This window comes from Vitis vinifera, chromosome 5 (genome assembly GCF_030704535.1).
Source record: "Vitis vinifera cultivar Pinot Noir 40024 chromosome 5, ASM3070453v1".
NCBI lineage: Eukaryota > Viridiplantae > Streptophyta > Magnoliopsida > Vitales > Vitaceae > Vitis > Vitis vinifera.
The window spans coordinates 6,657,694-6,677,437 of NC_081809.1; the positions used below are offsets into that span (position 1 = coordinate 6,657,694).

Below are 19,744 nucleotides of genomic sequence, written 5' to 3' on the forward strand. Positions count from 1 at the left end.
CATTTGAAATAGGTAGGGGGATTCGAATTCAGCCTCTGCCAAAAGTATCCTTGCATTTCTTTGAGTTTTAAATGCCCAAAAACCATTTCAAATTCTAGTTATTAATTTCGAACTCATCATTCTTCTCTGCCTGGTTCACTTCAAATGCGCATAACTTCCATGTTTTATCTCCGATTTACACACCGTTTGAAGCATTGGACTCCTGACTTCCTAACCTTTAGAATGATATATAGTTTGCCCTAAAATGACTTTAGGAAGTGTTCCAGATTTTGCCTTAAAGTTAGAGTATATGTTGCTACCGGATTACAAGTTCCAATTTGCCATGTGAATTGGTTAAATTTTGCTTCATGCCTCTTTTCCTATGATTGGGTGCCTTCTTTCTTACTTCATAATGGTCATTCCTCATCTCTCAAGCTCATGAAATCCTCATCTTGCCTTTCCTTATGTTCCATGAGTCTTGACTCTCTCAATTTCTCATTTAACTTCTTTTTGTTCTTTTAAAGTCTAAAACAATTTTTTCGACTTGCATTCTTTCCATCCCTTAAACATAAATCTCAAAATAAAAATTATACTCATGGCTAGGGTCTTTGCATTGATTTGAGTCAAGTAGGATGATTAGAGTGTCTTATGTTGCAAAATTCATAATTTTTAAGTGACATTTGAACACATATTTGAGTTCCAATCAATCATTGATGAAAATTTTGAAATAGATTTTATGCCTCTGATTTTTCTTGCAAAAGATATGTCCAAGATTCATGGGTATGGTCATTAGTGAATATAATAAACCATTTAGCACCAGAAATTGTATTCACACAAGAAAGACCCCATACATCACTATGAATAAGGGAAAAAGGACTTGGTTTAGTATAATCTTAAACCGGATATAGGTATGATGATATTTGGAAAGTTCACATGTCTCACATTGGAATTTAGGCACATTTTTATTTTTAAACAAAGAAGGAAATAACCTCTTTAGATAAGGAAAAGTAGGGTGCCTTAATCTAAGATGCCACAATTATATTTCTTTATCACATTTTTTAGAGTTTTCACATAGAGGAGCTTGAGATGGGTCTCCTCTATCCTTAGGTTCCTCATCAAGGATATAGAGACTGGCGACCTCTCTGACATTGCTAATTGTCTTCCCTGTACACAACTCCTGAAATTCACACTCATTTGAGAGAAATTTAGTCACGCAATTTAGATTACGAGTAAGTTTACTAATGGAAATCAGGTTGCATGATAATTTAGGAACATTTAGAACTGGATTTAATGTTTAGGTTTTTGAAAGAAAAATCGCGCCCTTTCCAACAAGGGAAGAACTGAACCGATAACAATTTTTAACTTCTTAATGACTCGAATGCCTCCGAATCTATACTCTAGAGGTATGCTTTTGTGCTTTTAAAATGGATCACAGCAAGGAAATCACTTGTTTGGGCCAAATTTGCTGAAGAGGAAAAATTGGAAGAGATTGTTTTTACTCATAAACCTATAGAACTGCTCTAGTTGTTCCTTAGTGAAGGTTGCTGATTCAACATTCAAGAGGGCTGCATGTGTTGCATTCTGACTTCTTTTTTTATCAGCAGCGAGGGCCCTGATTGTTGTTATTGGTTGTCTTATCCCCTCTGCCTTTGATAAAAAGTTTGACTAACTGTGACCAACGGGGAAAATTTTGGCTGTTGCATGTATGAGTGGTGATTTGTAAAGTACGATTTTCAGTTCGAATTGGTGGGGTTACAATAGAGCTTTCTGATTTCTTTGATGTAACAAACATCTTGGACTGAATAGGAAGTTGAAAAACTTTCAACAATGAATGCTGGAAAAGGATGGTAATGGAGGGCAACAACTAGAGAAAAACAGCAGCCCCAGAACCCTAAAGATGGCTCTGATACCATGAGGCAAATTGAAAAAATAACTTTTTCTCTCTTTTATTAATTCAAAAGAATTACATGGTATTTAAAAAAAAAAAATCCGACAGTCAAGGCTAAATTCTAGCTATACAAAAAAGAAAGAAAAATCTTAGTAACATTTATATAATGCACTAGGAAATCAAATCAATTTATAAAAATAAATTGATTGATTCTAATGAAGGAAAAGATCAATCAATTGATTGATTAAGAAATCAATCAATGATCTTATCTGTTTCCGTTTAGGCTGTAAAACAAGCCTGATGGAAGCATATTTCTGATCTTCAACACTAGCCAAAGCTATGATCGTAGGCATGTGCTTAATAAACTTGATTGTGTGCTCTTTATCAACTTCAGTCTTCCTCTAAACAGATACCATCACTTATTTAAGATCTATTTTTATGCGTATGAATCTCTTTGTTAGATCTTCTGAGTCTGGGAAAGCGTGTCTTGAGCATCTTCTCATTGACCATTACAGCCAGTTTACATTATAGGTTTCACCATTGTGGTTTAGCCATTTCAGGTGGTCACCAGAAACTTGGAAATCAATATTCCCCTCTCATTGTGAACTCTGAAACTGCTTGTTTGATGTCATATATTTGAAAACTTCAAGGATAAACCTAGGATGCTTTGCTGTTTCATGCTTTGGTCTTTCATCTACAGAGCAGTTTTTTCCAGCAACTGGAGGCTCTGTAACTGATATTATAATGCTTCTGAATGAACCTCCATCTGATTACTACATACCAATAATGTTGATCTGAATGCCACTTTTGAGACCCTCAATGAAATAACATCATTATTTGTCTATTGAAATTAGATGGAGCTTAGATTGTATATACATAGTTTTTAGTTTACAAAGCTTTGACATTTTGTTTTACATATTTATATGCAGGAAATATTGTCAGATGTGCCATTAGATGACAGAAACAGGGCAAGTAACTTTGCTGGTCATGGCAAAGTTAAAAACATACAAGTCTCCCATAGGGTACAGTTGCTCATTCTTTAGAAGTTAGATTGTCGCCCTTTCTGTTTTTTCTCATGGAAGTCTACATTCATCCTCGATTTTCCTTTCATATGGTGCAACCATGCAGGTTGGAAACCCCATGAACTACGATACATTGAGGGAGACCATATTAAATATTAGAAGCTCTTTCAAGAAAGGCGAAAGCGTTCCCTTATCAATCGTTGTGATATCTGATAGGGAATGTCTTCTTGGAGGTAATTATATTGATATTTTGGTTGGCTGAAGATAAGACTCCCATTAACTATTCTCTCTTCAGATCCGTCCAGGGCGGACAAACATTCTGCATATTCTCTGCTTCTTGCTGAAAATATTTGCAACAAACTTGGAGTGAAGGTGAGCATGTTTTCAGGTTTAATTTGAACCTCTACTCATAGTTATATCTATAAATCTTTGGCTTTTTTGAGTAATACTTATAGGTGATCCTTCTTAAGTGATTTGAGTCAGGTTTTGCCATTTTATTCCTAGAATAATGATCAGATTAATCTTGTAATGAAAATGAAAGAAATAGGAAAAAGAAGATTGATGAGATTTACTATCACCTAGAACTGTAACCTTAGCATTTTATGAGGGGCTGTGAAAAAGGTGCATCTAGTTCTTCATGTAATATTTTTTTAGTGGTAAGGACGGATATCTATTTCTTTTATGTGAGAACTGAAGAAATACGATGAGTGCATTTCAGGTGCAAAATCTGGTTGCTGAAATTGTTGACTCAAAATTGGGCAAACAAGTAATCTTTCCTTTTGCTCTCTCTCTCTGTGTTTCCTTGTCTGAACATTTGTGATTTTGTCTTTTGTTTTCCAACTTAATGGTATTTTTTGCCCACTTGGAACCCTACAGATTACAAGAATCAGGCCATCTCTCACTTATATTGCAGCAGAGGAAGTGATGGGTCTTGTAACAGCTCAAGGTTTTGAATTTGTCTCTCCTTGCTGTTATGGTTTTTATATCATTGAGGGATTTATTTTGAAGAGCAAATCATCTTTGTGCATGACAGTGGCAGAGAATAGCGAGCTGAATGAGGTCTGGAAAGATATTCTTAATGCAGAGGGAGATGAGATATATGTGAAGGTACATGGCTCCTCCTGTAACTGCTTGAGTTTAAAATTTTCTGGTGTAAATACTCGGAATCTCTTATAAATAAGTAAAATGAAAATTAGTTAAGAATGAGAATGAAAGACATCATTGCAAGTTTAGTGGATTACCACTCTGGCTTGTTGCCTATTTTGTGTGGTTGTGATTACAGCAAGTCATTATTGGGAAATGCCTTTATTTTGTTGAAAAGCAAGGTATTAGTCTGTTTAACTCAATCAATCAAGTGGCTGCATCACCCCTTTGTACCACAATTTGACATCCTGTGCTGGCTAAACAGACAAAATCTCTGAAGAGATGACCCTGAACAAATCGCCAAACTGTATAAAACATGTCTAGGCGATGGCTTAAAATGCTTCGGTCAGATGTTGGAGACACCCAAATAGATTACATGGCTATGGTTCACCAATCATTTATCCTTTTTCCTATTCTTAAACCAATGGCCCTTGGGACTTATTTTGTGCCTGATCACTGACCATTCATTCAGTCACCACACATGAGTATTATATCTAACATTGTCCTAAAACATGTGCACGACTATCAACCTTTCCTTTATGTGTGTGTGTATATATATATCTAGCTATGTTGGTGTCCCTTGACTGGTTCTACTTGATAACCAAACCATGTACCGACTGTGACTGCTTTCTTTACCTTGTTTCCTTTGACAGGATATTCGTCTCTACATGAAACCAGGCGAGAACCCATCATTTTCTGAGCTTGCTGAAAGGGCACATTTGCGGCAAGAAGTTGCCATTGGCTATGTGAAAAACAATAAGAAGGTAAACTGCTTTGATTTCACACTTGAATTGAAATGGCACTGTTAAGCTTATTCAAACCTTATTGGTTACAGGTTATTAACCCAATTCCCAAGTCGGAACCCCTTTCTCTTGAAATGACAGACTCACTTATTGTAATATCTGAGCTTGAAGGAGCACAACCCATTGTAATGTAAAATGTACACTTCAGTCCTTGTTCATTATTTCCTTTTTAATTTGGGATTTTTTTTTTTTGGGCTGTTTTTCATTAAATTTCAAGTGGAAACATCCTAACAAATCCCCATAACTAAAATCTGAAAAATAAATAAATAAATAAATCACTAGTTGATTCAATTGATTGACACTAAACTTATATTATAGGAGAAAACAGAACCTAACATGCAAAATTGTAAGCCAATCACCTGATGAACACACGGCTGCCAAAAGTAGCTCCAAATGGTTAAAAATTGAGACATTTTCCTGTCTTCAAAAAAATAAAAAATAATGGTGCAAGACGATATAATTTTTGAGAGCAGGTGGATCAAAATGATTTCAAAATGGGTTCCTGTGAGTTAGGTGGGATTTGTTTTCTGTATTAAAGTCCAAATAGATTCGAAATTGTCATGTAATTGTTTACTCTCTTTGGAAGAGGAGTCGGCCCCTTACGTGCGGAATTATGGGAATATCATTCCAGTAAGGGTTAACGGACTAATACTCTGAGAAGAGTGAGTCCGGATGGCTTGTCCGCAAAGCTCACGTGCCCTAAGAAATGCCACTAACTATAACTGTATCTCATACTCCTCCACATCCTAACAATTGGATATTAGTTATGGTGTGTCAAGAACTTGTGGAATTTCATCGTCTATACTCTATACATAAACCCAGTATAGTCTGTAGATTTATAGCAGGAAACGTTCCCTTCAAAGCTGATATTTCATAGATTGGAGAGACCTTATGGTGGGGAGTTTCTCGGAGCAGGATCCTCACCAAATCCCGACGCCGATTGTTAGGAGCAGCAAACATTGCACTATGACCAGCCTCTGTGACGTCTTATGCAACAAAATGAAGGCTTGCTAAAAGACAACGAGGATTTAAGATTGCGACTACACATGGTTCACTCCCATTCCACTGACAATTTGAGTGAGTGCACCCTCGATGGCTAAAAGATCCCTGCAAGCTGAATCGACACCCACTCTTGAGGAAAGGGCTTCACTTGAGCTGCAATTGCCTGAACTGAAGGCTCTGAGTGGATTCTTTAAAGGGAAAAGCTACTTTACAAATAGTGTCAAAGATAGCTTACAGGCTAACCTCAAGTTCGTTCTCAATGCAAATACTGAAGCAGAAGTTCCTCGAACTTCATCTTTCCTAAATTCCAAGTCTTTGACGACCTTGAAGGCCCGACAGATCACCTTATGCATTTTTACCAGTTGATGTCCCTGGTAAAGGGGAATGCATTGATGAGCTAGACTTTTCCATTTAGCTTTCAAGGACCACTCTTGTCTGGTTCCATAATCTTCCGAATAATCATCTGAGTGTTTCAGATATGACTAGGATTCACCCTTGTGTTGTTGTACACCAACTCAAGATAATCACAAAATTTATCCTTAGTTAAACAATGTCAAGGAAGTCAATACCTCGCATGGTTAGCTAACACCATAATAGTCCTAAAGAAGAATGAAAAATGGGGGCCGGGTTTGTGTGGATTATATAGATTTAAATGAAGGAGATTATCCTTTATGGATGCATATTTTAGGTACAATCAAATAAATATGGCACTTGGAGGCATCAAGAAGATCACATTCATCACTACAAAGGACATTTATTTTTATTTGCTCAAGTCTTTCATATTGAAAAATGATCGGGCTATCTACCAAAGACTAGTGTCCCAATTATTCTCTAACATACTTGGCAAGAGGCTTATATTAATGACATATCAGCTCAAACAAAAGACAAAATGCATCACAATGATCGAAATATTAATTATGTTCGATGTAATGCTCCACTATGGGTTTCCGATCCCTATAAATAAGACTCATCCAAAGTTCTTGAGAGAAATTAGAAGACAATTCAAAAGATAAGAATTTAAGGAGAGCTATTCAAGAAACATACAAGACTGCTTCAAAATTTCGAAAAGAGACTTCAACAAATCTTCAATTTGTTTAAAGAGTCTTCGAGTTTATCAAGATCTTCAAAGCCTTGAATTTCCAGTTTTAAGATTATAATTTACACAATATCTTTTTTATCCATGATCAAGCTACTCAAGCCTCGAGTTAACATTGTTCAAGACAAGCCAATACCCCAAGTTTAGCCAAATCTCAAGTTAGTCCAAATCTCAAGTCATGCCAAGGTCCAAGTCATTTGAAGGCCTAAGTTAATCCAAGGTCAAAGTCACATTAAGGTTCATGTTACCAAGATCTAAATCATGCCAAGATCCAAATCAAAATAAAACCCAAGTGATTGTGGTTGCTCTCTATTTTAAACATAAAAATCTTTATGCTCATAGAAATCTTAGTAAAGAAAAAACTATAGAGAGATATCTACAACATGTAAGATTTGGATGTTGTCATAAGAGAGCAACAAAATTGATTGTTTGTGTACTATTTAGAACAATCCTAGAATTACCGTTAAACCTAACTCAAATATCTTCACATTAAGAGATCAAATCTTAATTTAAAGATGATAATAGAATTAAATCAATCTAGAACTAAAGTTATGTAGTTTTCATAATATAGCTTTGGACTCAAGACATCATAGAGAACAATATGAGGATTTATGTTTTAAGATATAAGGTCTATTCAAGATTTAATTAAGTTTGGAGACCAATTCGAATCTAAACCCTAAATTAATTCTCTTTTATTATGATTCCTACAAGCTAATAGTAGATTAGATTTTAAACCAATCCAACATCACTATATTTATTTTGCTCTTCCACCTTTATGCTACATCTCCAATGTGAAACTAATTTCTCATTCAACTTGAAACTCGCAAATTGGTTTTGAGATCTACCTTGATTGAAGTTTTGACATGATGCTTTGACTTCTCCTCAATTTGTTGTTTTTAAATTGATTTCAATTTGGAAAACTAATTTTAAACACTATCTTATGCTGAAACTTCTATCCTTTAAATCAATTTAGCTTGATTCGTAAATCGATTGTCCATGCCTTTGTGATTTTTCCTATATTTTCTCTTTTTTGGCATAATTTAGTAGCTACCAAGGTTCCTAAAAAACATATTGATACCTCTATTCCATCTCACATAATAGGATTTTGCTAAATAGCTCACGTTTTTTCTATTCTACGTCTTTTTACTAAAAACATAATGTGTTAGTTCTCAAATGTGGCACTAACACAAATCTAAACTAAAGGTGATGATTTGACTCATTTGTCATGAATAAAATACAATCATTAACATCTTTTATAAATTTAAATTTGGTACAAAGCACTAAGTCAAAAGTAAAAGCGCAAATTAAACTTGAGCATTTGAGATCAAACTTCTTTAAGTTTCCAATTATCAACTAGAAAAGGAAGAATCAAAGGGCAAAATAAAGATTGGACTCTGTTTTTTTTTTAAAAAAAAATCAATAAAAATAGAATTTGACCATTCCTAATTTTTTAAAAATAAACATTGGCTTATACAACCTTAACATATTATGCATTTAAAATAAGGATATTATATATATATATATATATTAGATATTTGAGAAAAAATAGTAAATATTTTTAAAAATAATTGATAGTGTTAAAAAATCATTTATTCACTTATAATATTTTTTTTTAGAGAAACACTTAATAAGTAATTTTTTTAAAGAAAACAATTCTACTAAAAATATTTCAAATAGAATTACTGTCAAACATATTTTAAATATTATGCAAAATTTAATTATTTAATAAATTGGTGGACTTTAGTATATGTTTTTTATTTTAAAATTAAAAAATAGAATTGAGTTTTATACAAGATGAAAAACTTTTAGAGATTTACAATTAAAAAGTATTAATTTAAAAGAAATTTAAGTATAATTTTTATTATTATCTTAAATTTTAAAATTTGGAAGTGATTTTTAAAAATATACGACAAATATATATATATATATATAATATTATATTTTTATATAAAAGTTTTTTATTTTAAAAACAAAAAGTAGAAAAGGTATAAACCCAATGCTAAATAAATTTATTAAAATTCTACTTTTCATTTTAAAAATAAAAAATAGGAAATGTGTCCACTCATTTTTTGACTAGTCAAATTTGAAGGAACCAAAATAAAGCCAATTCTAACCCAAAATAGAATGAATGGAGCCCACCTACACAAATCAAGTTTCGAAAAATATTTTAAATTGAAAATATTTTATCCATATTTATTTCATTGAAATAATTTATAAGTAAATAATATTTTTACTCAAAATATTTTTAATAAAAATATTTTAAAATCACCATCTATCAAATATTTCTTTAAAAAAACGTTGTAAGTGATTTTTTAATGTTATAAATAATTTTTTATATTTTTAAAAATGTTTTTTATAATTTGACAAATATCTCATTTACAAAAAAAACAATTTTTAGGTTTAAAATAATTTAACGAGTACTCAGCAGGCTTGACCGACCTTTTTCATTTTTTTTAAAATTTTTAATTTTTAATTTTTAATTTTTTTTAATTTTTTATTTCTATTTCAGGAAAGGCGGAAAGGAACTCTAGAGAAACCAAGACCGTCATTGTCATTCGAAGCATCGGTGCGGGAGTTCCAGAGCAAGAGCCCTAATTAGGGCAAAAGGAAGACCCAGTTTCCTGCAAGCTCAGATCAGGAAAATGGCGCACGGTGGCTACGGGAAGCGCAGGGTCGCCGAACGCAAGCCCGAGAGTCGACGATCGAAGGGATTGGCTGTGGAGAAGAAACCCAAATCAGTGTCTCTCAAGAACCAGATACGCTCCACAGAACGCATCCTCCGTAAGGTACGCTCCACTCTCTTGCTTCTTGTATTTTCTTTCCCTTTGTCGTCTTTTTGTTTTTGTTTAGTGGCGGGGAAAAATTATATTAATTTTCGTTATTTGATGAGGTTGAACTCCATCTCAACTTAGCTTGGTACAACAATTTGAGTTTATGGAAGATGTTCCCTTCTTCTCTTTTCTGTCTATCAAGTTAATGCCTGTATGTGATTTTCTATTCCGTTAGTCGACTTCATAATGATTTTTCTGTTTGGTAGAATGTTGTGAAAATTTTGTATTTTCTTAATGTAATGTGTGCGTGTTTGTGTGTCTTTCTTTTTTGAAGAATCTTCCGCCTGAAATGAGAGAAGCCCAAGAAAAGAAGTTAGAAGGACTTAAGAAACAGCAGGAAATTCATACTCGTTTGGCTGTGGAGCGTAAAATATTCCTGCGGGATAGAAAGATAAAGTTTTTTGGTATGGTTCTCTTTTTTTGTGCAATCGGTTCAGATGTGGTTGTTCAGTTCGAGTTTCATATGTTTTGGTATGAGTATTGTGTTAACATTTTCTTGATCAGAGAGAAGAAAGATAGAAAGGAGAATAAGGCGTTTGGAGAAACAGCAGCGCGCTGCCTCTGGTCAGGCCCAAGAGGCAGAAGTTGCTGAGCAGCTGTCCAAATTGAAAGAAGATCTGGAATATGTTAGGGTGAGCTATATATTCTGCATTTTTTTTTTTTTTTTTTGTGTTAAATTTTTTTGGAATATGTTGGCCAACTCATTGGGACCTCATTGGGACTTGAACCTGGAACCTCCCACACCACAAACCTTCCCCATCCCTTTACCACTTGAGCTAGGCCTCAAGGGCAGGGGAGAGTGAATTAGATATGTTGCACTTTCATGAAAACATCATGAATAATTGCATAAGTTGCTACCCAAACTCAAACTCAAATTGAAATTGGCCAGCCAATTTTCAGTTATCAAACTTGGATAAAAATTGGCTGGTTCTCATGTGTGTTAGTTAGAGTTATGGTCTTTATTGTAATATTTAAACTGTGTTGTTGTCATGACTTTAATTTTCAAGCTTCTGGGTATTTTTTTCCTGGTCTGGACAATTCTTAATCCTAATTATTATCTCTTGGTAGAATATCAAATATTTTTCCATTTTACTATAGATCTGACCGTAATTTGTTTAGAATTTACTAAAATTTTCGCCAATTTTACTTTCTGAATTTGATAACTTTAAAATGGTTGAATTTGTTAAATTATTCAATTATTTTTAAAATTCTGAAAAGTGACCAGTTTTTTGCATCCCGCTTTTTTTTCTTCTTTTATTAGATTCCAGATTGAATTCAAATCTAATGTTTTTCCTGTCTAGTTGGGATGAACATGTGAATTTCAAAAGCTGGTGCTTTTATACGCTTGGTCATGAATAACATGATTGTGGTGGGAAAAAAACTGCAAAGTTAAAGTTGATTTTTTATTTGAACTACAGTTCTTTCCCAAGACAGAGAAGTATGTATCCTTATTTATCGGAGGTGATGATACAGACATAGTTGACAGGAGAAATAGATTGCGCAAGCAGATTAAAGCCAATATAATTGCTGCTGCAGCCAGTGGAAAGGATTTGGAAGGTATTTTCTTTGCTATATTTCTACCAGCACCATGTCACTCAATGCTTTAAGAATTGTCATTTTTGGTTTGATTTTTGGGTACCAACATGGGTTTCATCTTCCATCGTAAATACAATATGCTGGAGACAATATCTTCATTAACGTACTATGGAGATGTTAATATTTGTGAATATGCTTCACAGAAGTTGTACATCTTCTAAGCATTGTTCTGTCTATATTTTTGGTCATGATTACGTTGAACTCTCTTCAATTTCTTTTAATAGGCAAAGATCAAATATTAAAAGGCCCTAACAAAATACTTGGGGGCGCTGTTTTGGCGTCTCCCCTTTATATATATATACCTATTGCTCTTACCTATCAAAAAAAGAAAAAAAAAAAGGAAGGGCCCAACAAAAGGGCATATAAAAGCATGTACAAGGTAATACAAAGGCACTAAACGACTCGACAAAGTGAAGAGAGAGAGAGAAAAAAAAAAAAACCAACTCCCTCTCTGTGCTTAAAGCCGGTCGTTGAGGTCAACCATAGACATTGAGAAATGTCATATGTACATTCTAACCCACTCTAAAATATTATACATAAAGGATTGTTTGGTTGACTAATATACTTTTTCAATATTTTTAAACACTCCTCTTTTCCTCCTTCCATATAGTCCAAAATAAGCACAGCGAAGCAACTTTCCAAGTTTTTTTCCTCTTTTTCCCAACAAATGATCCATTCTAACTCAAAAGGACACTTCTTATTAAGGAGTGCATCACCTACTTTTTTCCAAATAGGGCTTAAAGTAGCTGCCACAAGATGATTGCTTTTGTGTAGTGAGATAGGATGTGATCAACTTCCATCCTCTACTTTTGAGTTTGTCCAATGTCAAGATCCTTTCCCTTGCAACTTCTCAGGCAAAAAAGCTAACCTTTAATTGAACCCAAGAATTCCAAACAATGCTTGAGGGAAAAGCTTCTATTCTTTCATTACACAAAGAGAAGTAAAGAGATTTAAATGAAAATTTGTGGCATTTAGAATTTAGCCAAACCATTTTATCCTTTACATCCCCACAAATTGTCTGTGCTTGTAGTCTATTAAAAAAAAACCTTCACCCCATCTAGCTCCCACTTATAGATCTATCTTGTGAAATGGGGGTTTCAACTATCACCCTCGCCTTCCTATTCTCAGATCTCAGCTACCCATGTATCGTTGATGGTGGCCGTGGAAAATAATACAGGAAAGGACTCTCCAAGTGTTTGGCCATACCATATCCTTCCAAAATTTCATCATATGTTTTTTACCCACCTAAAATTGGTTCTATTGTTAAAGAACTCCCACCCACTTCTAATTACCTTCCTCAACCCCATATCTTTCCCTCCCCCCTCTTTGAGCACCAATCCCTTCTTACTCTCATATCTCCCTAGAATCACTCGCTTCCAAAACGATTCCTTCTTAGTAGCAAATTTTCAACAACATTTGTTGAAGAGGACCATGTTGAGAGTGGATAAACTTCTACTATCCACACTCCCATTCATTCTTGTCAATACAAACTATCAATCAATTCACTAAATGTGACTTATTCTCAAGGGTAACTTTTCCCCAAAGTAAGAGACAAGTCTCTTTAGATCTTTTTCATCCTTAGCCTTACCTTTCTAGGGATAATAAATAATGACATTAAGTGGATGGACAAGCTAGGTAGAGTGCTTTTTATCAGAGATAACCTTCCTTCTTTTGATAGGTTCTGTCTCTTTCACATAGCAAGTCATGTCTGAAATCTTTCGGCCGCCATATCCCATATTTGTGTTGATTTGAAATGGGCTCCCAACGAGGTAGCGCCACCTTTCTTTCCTTCTTTCCCCACACTAGGATCAACCCTTTTTTCTCCAAATTGATTTTAAACACCAAGATTGCCTTACACCTCATGAATGACCACTTTTCCCCCCACTCTGATCCTTCAAACATTCCAAGATAGAATTTGTAGCTTCATCATCAAACCTTTACTAGCTCCCAATTGCTCTTCCCACTCTTTGCCCTTTTTCTTGAAATAACCGTGGTTGATGGAGCCTTCCAACTTATGAAGTTCCCTCTGAAATCTAGACCTAGAAATTGGTTTCCTTTTAATCCTTGAGCTTAAGGCTTTATCCCCATTTCTAGGCTCGATCATCCTAATGAGGGTCAAAATTCCTTTTGGCTCCCTCTAGCAAATCAAACTTCCTTCCATACCCTCCACTAGATGTTTGCACTTAGAGAAAGGAAAATGAGGGGTAGACTTGATTGAGTTGATTTCCTAGGGCAAAGCAATGGCTATCTCTAATCCCCACCACCACACAATCAGCCACCAAAGCTGCTCTCTCTCCACAGTGGCTAGGGCTCGAGTGATCTTTCTTCTGTGATTGAGTTAGGGGTTCACTTTCTGAATTAGATTTCTAATCTGGTACCATTTTACCTATGAGGGTGGCTTAGTTAGTCAAGGCGAATACTAGGAAGTGTGGTCCCAGTAAGTGACACATGGTATTAGGTTTGAATCCTGTCACTAATGATACCCTGAATTTACTCGGTGTTGGTTATTGTGGGGTGGTTAGCACCTTGAGGTTTGGGTCCCCATGAAGATTCCTAGGGGCTTGGCCATGGAAGGTTCCTCGGTTATAAAAAAAAAAAAAGACCTAGTAGCATTGGGCACTCCACTAGGATGAGAGGAGCCCACTTAAAACAGCAAGTCTCATACCCTTCAAGCCCAAGCCTCCTTGAAGGCTTTCAATGACCAGTTCCACAGAGCTCAACTCTTCACCTTGGGCCTCAACGGAAAAAAAAAATGGCCCTTCTTAGCCCTGCTCAATTTGATGGCCCTCCTTACCTCGCTTAGGCCTAAATTTGCTAACATCTTATTAGCCTCTTTTGTGGCCAAGATCCATTTTCTTGCTTGGAATACCCTTATGGCCCGCTGATTCTCCTATAGCATCATTCCTGATAAGGTTGAGCTCTACCGAAATGCCTCGCTCTGAATCATGGGCCCATGCTTGCTGCCCACCACCAGAAGGATTGCAAAGGCCTTACCTATGTTAGCCTTGGTTTTATCTTGGGGTGACTTGTTTGCCTTCCCCTTTTTTTGTTGCAAAATTGAAGACCCCACTCTCACCAGTGCAGGACAATCCCTCCACATCTTCCCTCAACTCAAACTTTGTTCTAGTCTTGCTCAGCACAACCTAAGAAAGTGACAATCAGATCTCCCATCATCTTTTAATGGCGTACTAAGATTACCCCACCACCACCTGCAACATTCCTATCACCTTCCTTCATCTTTTCTAATCACCCATTGCTAGTTGGGCTAACTTGTGTCTTCATCCACTGTCACAAAACCTCCATAGAGATCTCTCAATTGCTTAAAACATTCCGTGTCCCACAAGAAAACTCCCACAATTCTCACCCAAGCTTCCTCTGTATGGACTTGTTCTCTACAACAAGCAGCTTCTGGGACCCACTTGTCCAACAACCACCTCGTCTTCTTGATAACTTTCAATCCCCTCTTGAAGAACCCTCTCCACTTCAGAGATAAACTCAAACTCAAACAAAATGAGGTGTCTTTCCAACAAGGATAAATGGAGTTCCCTTTCAGTAACTAATTATACCTATCCCAAACCTTTAAGGAAGGCAAAAAACGGGGCCTAATTCGAGTATTCTCCCTATCTACCCATTAGGCAATGTTTAAGGGATTGCATTTTATTGAAGGAATCCAACCCCACACACTGAATCCATTCAACTTCTCCTAACTTCATCCGGTCTTTTTTCACCACATTTACATAAGATCCTCCTACTCGAAAGGCCCTTTACCCCACTGCCATTAACCCCACTGCCCACAATAGAGGATTTGCAAGCTTGAGGCACCACAGCGAGTCTAGGTAGAGGCGCCACTCCAAAACTCCTCACCTTTAGCAAGAAAACTCTTTCCCTCCAGCTATCCCCTTCCTTTTGGGAACACCACACAGAACATTTTTGCCTCCACAGAGCACATGGAGCACATAAGGAATCTCCCAACGCCATTACTCTAGAGCTCTTGCTTGTAATTTCCACTTCCCTCTAAGCAAATCTTTCTGAAGTTCATCAGGTCCTGTCTAAAAACAAGCCTCCACCCCTTCCGATAATGAGGACAATCCCTTTTCGCCAAATATGATTCATCCAGAGAAGCCTCGGCTCCTCTAATCTTTCCAACCACCTTGCCTTTGACTTAGTCAATTGAGGTCTCAAAGGATTTTGCCTCTACTCCAAACCAGCTTTTATGTCCTTTCACCTCCATTAGCTCATCCTATAACTGTCTTAAGCAATACCAATTAAATAAACAATACCGGTAACTACAAACTAGCTCTCTTCCAAAAATAAAGTTACTATTTATTAACCATAACATTTAGATAAAGAAAAAAAAATGTCTGTCCTGGAGTATTAATGTTGGGTTGTCATTTTTGTCGTTTTGGGTGTATACTGTCCCTAATCTCCTTTCTTTTTTAGCAATAAACTATTGTTAACAGAAAAAACCTACAGTTTTAGTGGCTGGGTGGACTTTTTCTGTGCTCACTAGACTGATGGACTTTTTGGACTTCCCTTAACAGAGACAGGGAGTGAAGATGATGGGCTTTTGGATCTGAGTGAGGATGATTTTTTCTTAAGTGGAAGCTCTAGTGATGAAGCAGATGCTGATGATGAATGGACTGATAAAAGTACAAGGTACACATTTCATTGGGAAGGGAGATGCAGCTTTCTGACTTTATTTCTATTGAAAGTGCTAATTTTCTTTAGTTCCACAGATGGAATCCAAGTTCCCTCATTTATTTATTACCCACTTAAAAAATAGTGTGTTAAATGGAGGAGTCGAGATTATTGTAGTACTTGTTTTCTATATGGTGTAGTTCTGCATAAATCTCTTTGCATGATATTTTGATGACACTTCCATTTTTATGAACAGAGTGCCAGTAATGGGTTATTGAAGCTTCTGAGACATGGCCTTGTTTCATATTATTTAGAGACTATCCCTTAAGGGGCATCTTAGGATTTTTGTTAATTGTTTGGCAGGGAACAGGCTTCTAGTGCTTCAGGAAAAGCAGCATCTGGCATGTCCAGTGATGAAAGGAATCAGGTTCCTGTTTAATTTGGATACCTTTTTGTTAAAAAGGCATACTGATCTATTCGCTGTACTTACTATGACAACCTATTTATTTAGAAGCAGATTTCTGCTCGTGCTCTAATGCCTCCTCCTCGGCCATCAGCTAATTCATTTTCAAGTTCTGCTCGTACAAAATCAAGGTTTGGAGCCTCATCTAGCAAAAATTCATCCATACGGAGAGCTGAAATGTCAACGTCCAGGAATACATCAAATAGCAGGAGCGGGTATTCCTTCAAAAACAGGGAATCCTCAAGTTCAAGAACAGGTCACAGTAGCAATCTAAGTTCCAACTCTGATGCTCATAAACCCCGAAGAAAGAGAAGGCCAAAGAAGAAGAAGCAACAGGTATGATGACTGTAAGTTTGTAATATAGGCTTTCTAATATCACTTCTATTGTTAAAAAGGACAATTACCCCCTCAAGGATTTGTCTGGGCTCTGACTGCCCCTCTTAAGTTATGATGCTTTTACCTACCTTGTAATTTAATCTAGTAATGATAGAAGAGGGTTTTATCTTGGTAATAATGATAATTTCATTAATCTCTTCTCAGGTTTTGGTTAAATACACTTGACCCCATTAGTTTGAAATTTCATCAAATACCTCTCTTATCATTTTCATTTGTTATTTTAACTCACTTTTCCTCTCACTGAAAATAAAGAAAGTATTTGATGAAATTTCAAATCAATAAAAACTAGGTGTATTTAGTTAAAACCAAGGGAAGGTGAATGAAATTAACTCTTTTGTATTATTAATATAAGTTATGATGGCCTTGCAACAATCATGGGACTGGCCATGTTTACTTTCCATGAGGATGATGGAAATACTGTATTGAGTACGGTCAGTCCTAGTGGCAGTCCTGCTCATTTAGCGAATGGTTTGTTCCAGTGGATGTGGCAGTCCTGCTTTAACATGGCAAGATGTACACCACAAAACAGAATGCATTTAATCCTCATCTTGTTTACATCTGAGTAAGAAGCCTATGCGCAATGCTCTAACTCATTCACCCCTTTTGTTGATTGCCCACAGGCATGAATCCAGTGGATGTGGTGCTGATGCAACCTCTTTGTAGTCAATAGACCAGTTCTTGACAAGATGTTTCTGTGAGATTCTGCAGCAAGGGTTTAACCTGCTTTAACATTTCTCTATTTTTACTGGAAAAACAGTAGGGGTTGTGTACATCCTGCCTACTGTAATATCAATTTGACGGCAATCCTGCACCACCGTGGCCAGTTGGTTTGAGAATTAATTTTAGTTATTAATCGTGCCAAGAAGTTATGGTCACTGGTCATTGTGGGTTCCCGTCACTCTCTGTTGCTCCTTATAAATTGTTCTTTGGAATTTTCTTTTTTGTTTTCTCAATTGCCCTTTCCAATTTATTATTCATTTTTCCTAAATCTTTCTTGAGAACATTATTGGGCATGGGAAGTTCCAACTAGTGAGGCGGCAAAAGTGATTTCTTCGTAAACAAACTGTTTTGATTGCATCAATGGTTTAGATTTTGTGGGATTTGATCCCATATGTTTATTTTCATTAATGTAAGTAGTCAGCTACTGCAACCATCTGTAGCAGTTGAGCAACAAGCCAAAAGGCATTGGACCAACAACCTTCAGTTTTGCATTTCATAAATATATATTTTATATATTATTAAAATAAAAATATGTGGAACATATTGTTTTCATAAATTTCTTTAAAATCATAATATTTTCATTAATTTAAATTTCAATTTTAAATTTTATAGCTTATAATTGTAAAATTAAATTTAATAATAATATAAATAAACTAATAAAATAAATGAAAATAAAAAATATAAAAAAAAATCTGAAAATGTGAGTGAAAGACTCATAATCTCATGTTTTTGTATTTAAATGTCATTTCATTGTATTTTTATTTTTTGGTTCGTATTTAACACATATAAAAGGGTAAGATTGAAATATTTATATGTTATTAATCACTAATTCACTATTTTATTTTATTTTAACTATAATACCAAAAAAATAACTTTTCTCTCACATATTTTCATTTCCATCAATGACAAATTTTTATGTATATAATTAGTATTTTCAATGGACTTTTATATATATAATTGATATTTTAAAGTTTTACTTTTAAAGAAAATCAATTCATAAATTATGATTTCTTTTGACTCATTTAATCATCAACATTGCATGCAAATAGGATACTAGTAGCCTAGAATTTGATTTTTTGATTCAAAATTCACAAAATTATAGCCACAGATTTAGTGATAAGCTTTTACATTTCTATATTAAAGCTTAAAAGTCTCTAAATTTTATTAAATGGGACGCTAATGTTGGGATGACGCCGGTGGGCACTAGAGGGGGTGGCAGTGGCGTAGAAAGGGGGCAGAAGGCAGGGAATGGGTTTGAGGAGCAAAACAACGTAAGTTTGAAATGGAGAAAAAAGAAAAAAGAAAAAAAAACCCTTTCAAATTATTCAGTTTGTCCTAAATCAGTCAGATCATCCGGTTCATTGGTCCAATAGTTGGTTCTGATGATTCAAGGTCGGTTTAAATGTTGACCAATTTAAATGTGTGAATTAGATCGGAATGGTGATCTATGGACTTCGATCCAAATTTTAAAACCATGAAAAAAAAGTGAACAATTATACATGGGGTTGTTTTAAGATAGTTTTGGATTTAGCTTAAATACTTTCATTGAAATTAAAAGTATATTTTAAAAATTTATTAATTATTACACTTGAAGAAAGGGGATAAAATTATGTTTGATTTGAAAAGCATTAAAGAAAGAAAAAAATGTTTTTTTAATATTTAATTTCACTATAAAAAATAAAATATAATTAAAATTAATTATAAATATATATATTTCAAAAAAAAATAAATAAAAACAATTTATTAACTTTAATTTTTTTTCTTTATTTTTTTATTTCATTCAACTTTTCCTCTCTCTATATTTTTCAGATCCGAATATAGCCCAAGGCTTCCGTGGAGAATTTTTTTTTTGTAAAGTATGGATATTACCTTTGACTTTAATTTTTAATGTCCAAAAATAGTATTTGTATTTGTATATATCAAATATCTCTATTCATCCACTTAAATTTAGAAAAAAAAAAGACAAAATACCTATTAATGAAATTAGCTCTGAATTCATCTCGATTAATAAACAAGTTTGGATTTTTGAAGAAAGGATTATATCTTTAGGATTTATCATTGAGAAGAAAAGAATTGAAAGAAAAATGAAGAATAAATTAGATAGGGAAAAAGGGAAAATGAGAAAACTATTTTTAGGTTTATTAGAAAATTTTAAATTTACAGAATT

General features: G+C 34.8%; 2 protein-coding genes across 3 annotated transcripts in view; both read left to right on the plus strand.

Moving 5' to 3' along the window:
- LOC100259579 (putative ion channel POLLUX-like 2) overlaps positions 1-5,026 on the plus strand; it is a 31,495-nt gene extending 26,469 nt beyond the window's left edge. Inside the window, exons 17-24 of the mRNA XM_002280050.4 lie at positions 2,797-2,889; positions 2,996-3,122; positions 3,185-3,261; positions 3,608-3,655; positions 3,766-3,835; positions 3,923-3,996; positions 4,686-4,796; positions 4,868-5,026. Coding sequence (XP_002280086.2) covers positions 2,797-2,889; positions 2,996-3,122; positions 3,185-3,261; positions 3,608-3,655; positions 3,766-3,835; positions 3,923-3,996; positions 4,686-4,796; positions 4,868-4,969 — 702 coding nt within the window. The 3' untranslated portion in view covers positions 4,970-5,026. The remainder of the gene's footprint in view (positions 1-2,796; positions 2,890-2,995; positions 3,123-3,184; positions 3,262-3,607; positions 3,656-3,765; positions 3,836-3,922; positions 3,997-4,685; positions 4,797-4,867) is intronic.
- Positions 5,027-9,445: 4,419 nt separating this feature from the next.
- Positions 9,446-17,810, plus strand: LOC100249350 (rRNA-processing protein EFG1). Of its 2 annotated transcripts, none has more exons than XM_002284040.5 (8): positions 9,446-9,719; positions 10,039-10,168; positions 10,269-10,396; positions 11,183-11,321; positions 15,902-16,016; positions 16,362-16,425; positions 16,510-16,797; positions 17,478-17,810. In XM_002284040.5, the coding sequence occupies exons 1-8, from the start codon at positions 9,576-9,578 to the stop codon at positions 17,481-17,483; spliced, it is 1,014 nt and encodes a 337-aa protein (XP_002284076.2). In that variant the 5' UTR covers positions 9,446-9,575; the 3' UTR covers positions 17,484-17,810. The 2 variants fall into 2 exon arrangements, with proteins under 2 accessions (XP_002284076.2, XP_010649983.1); XM_010651681.3 differs by having other exon boundaries at positions 16,516-16,797.
- The last annotated feature ends 1,934 nt before the right edge of the window (positions 17,811-19,744 follow it).

Coding starts and splice junctions, on each gene's coding strand:
- LOC100249350 (XM_002284040.5), top strand. CDS start 9,576: ATGGCGCACGGTGGCTACGGGAAGCGCAGGGTCGCCGAACGCAAGCCC. Junction 9,720..10,038: donor CAGAACGCATCCTCCGTAAG/GTACGCTCCACT, acceptor TCTTTTTTGAAG/AATCTTCCGCCTGAAATGAG. Junction 16,426..16,509: donor CCAGTGATGAAAGGAATCAG/GTTCCTGTTTAA, acceptor CTATTTATTTAG/AAGCAGATTTCTGCTCGTGC.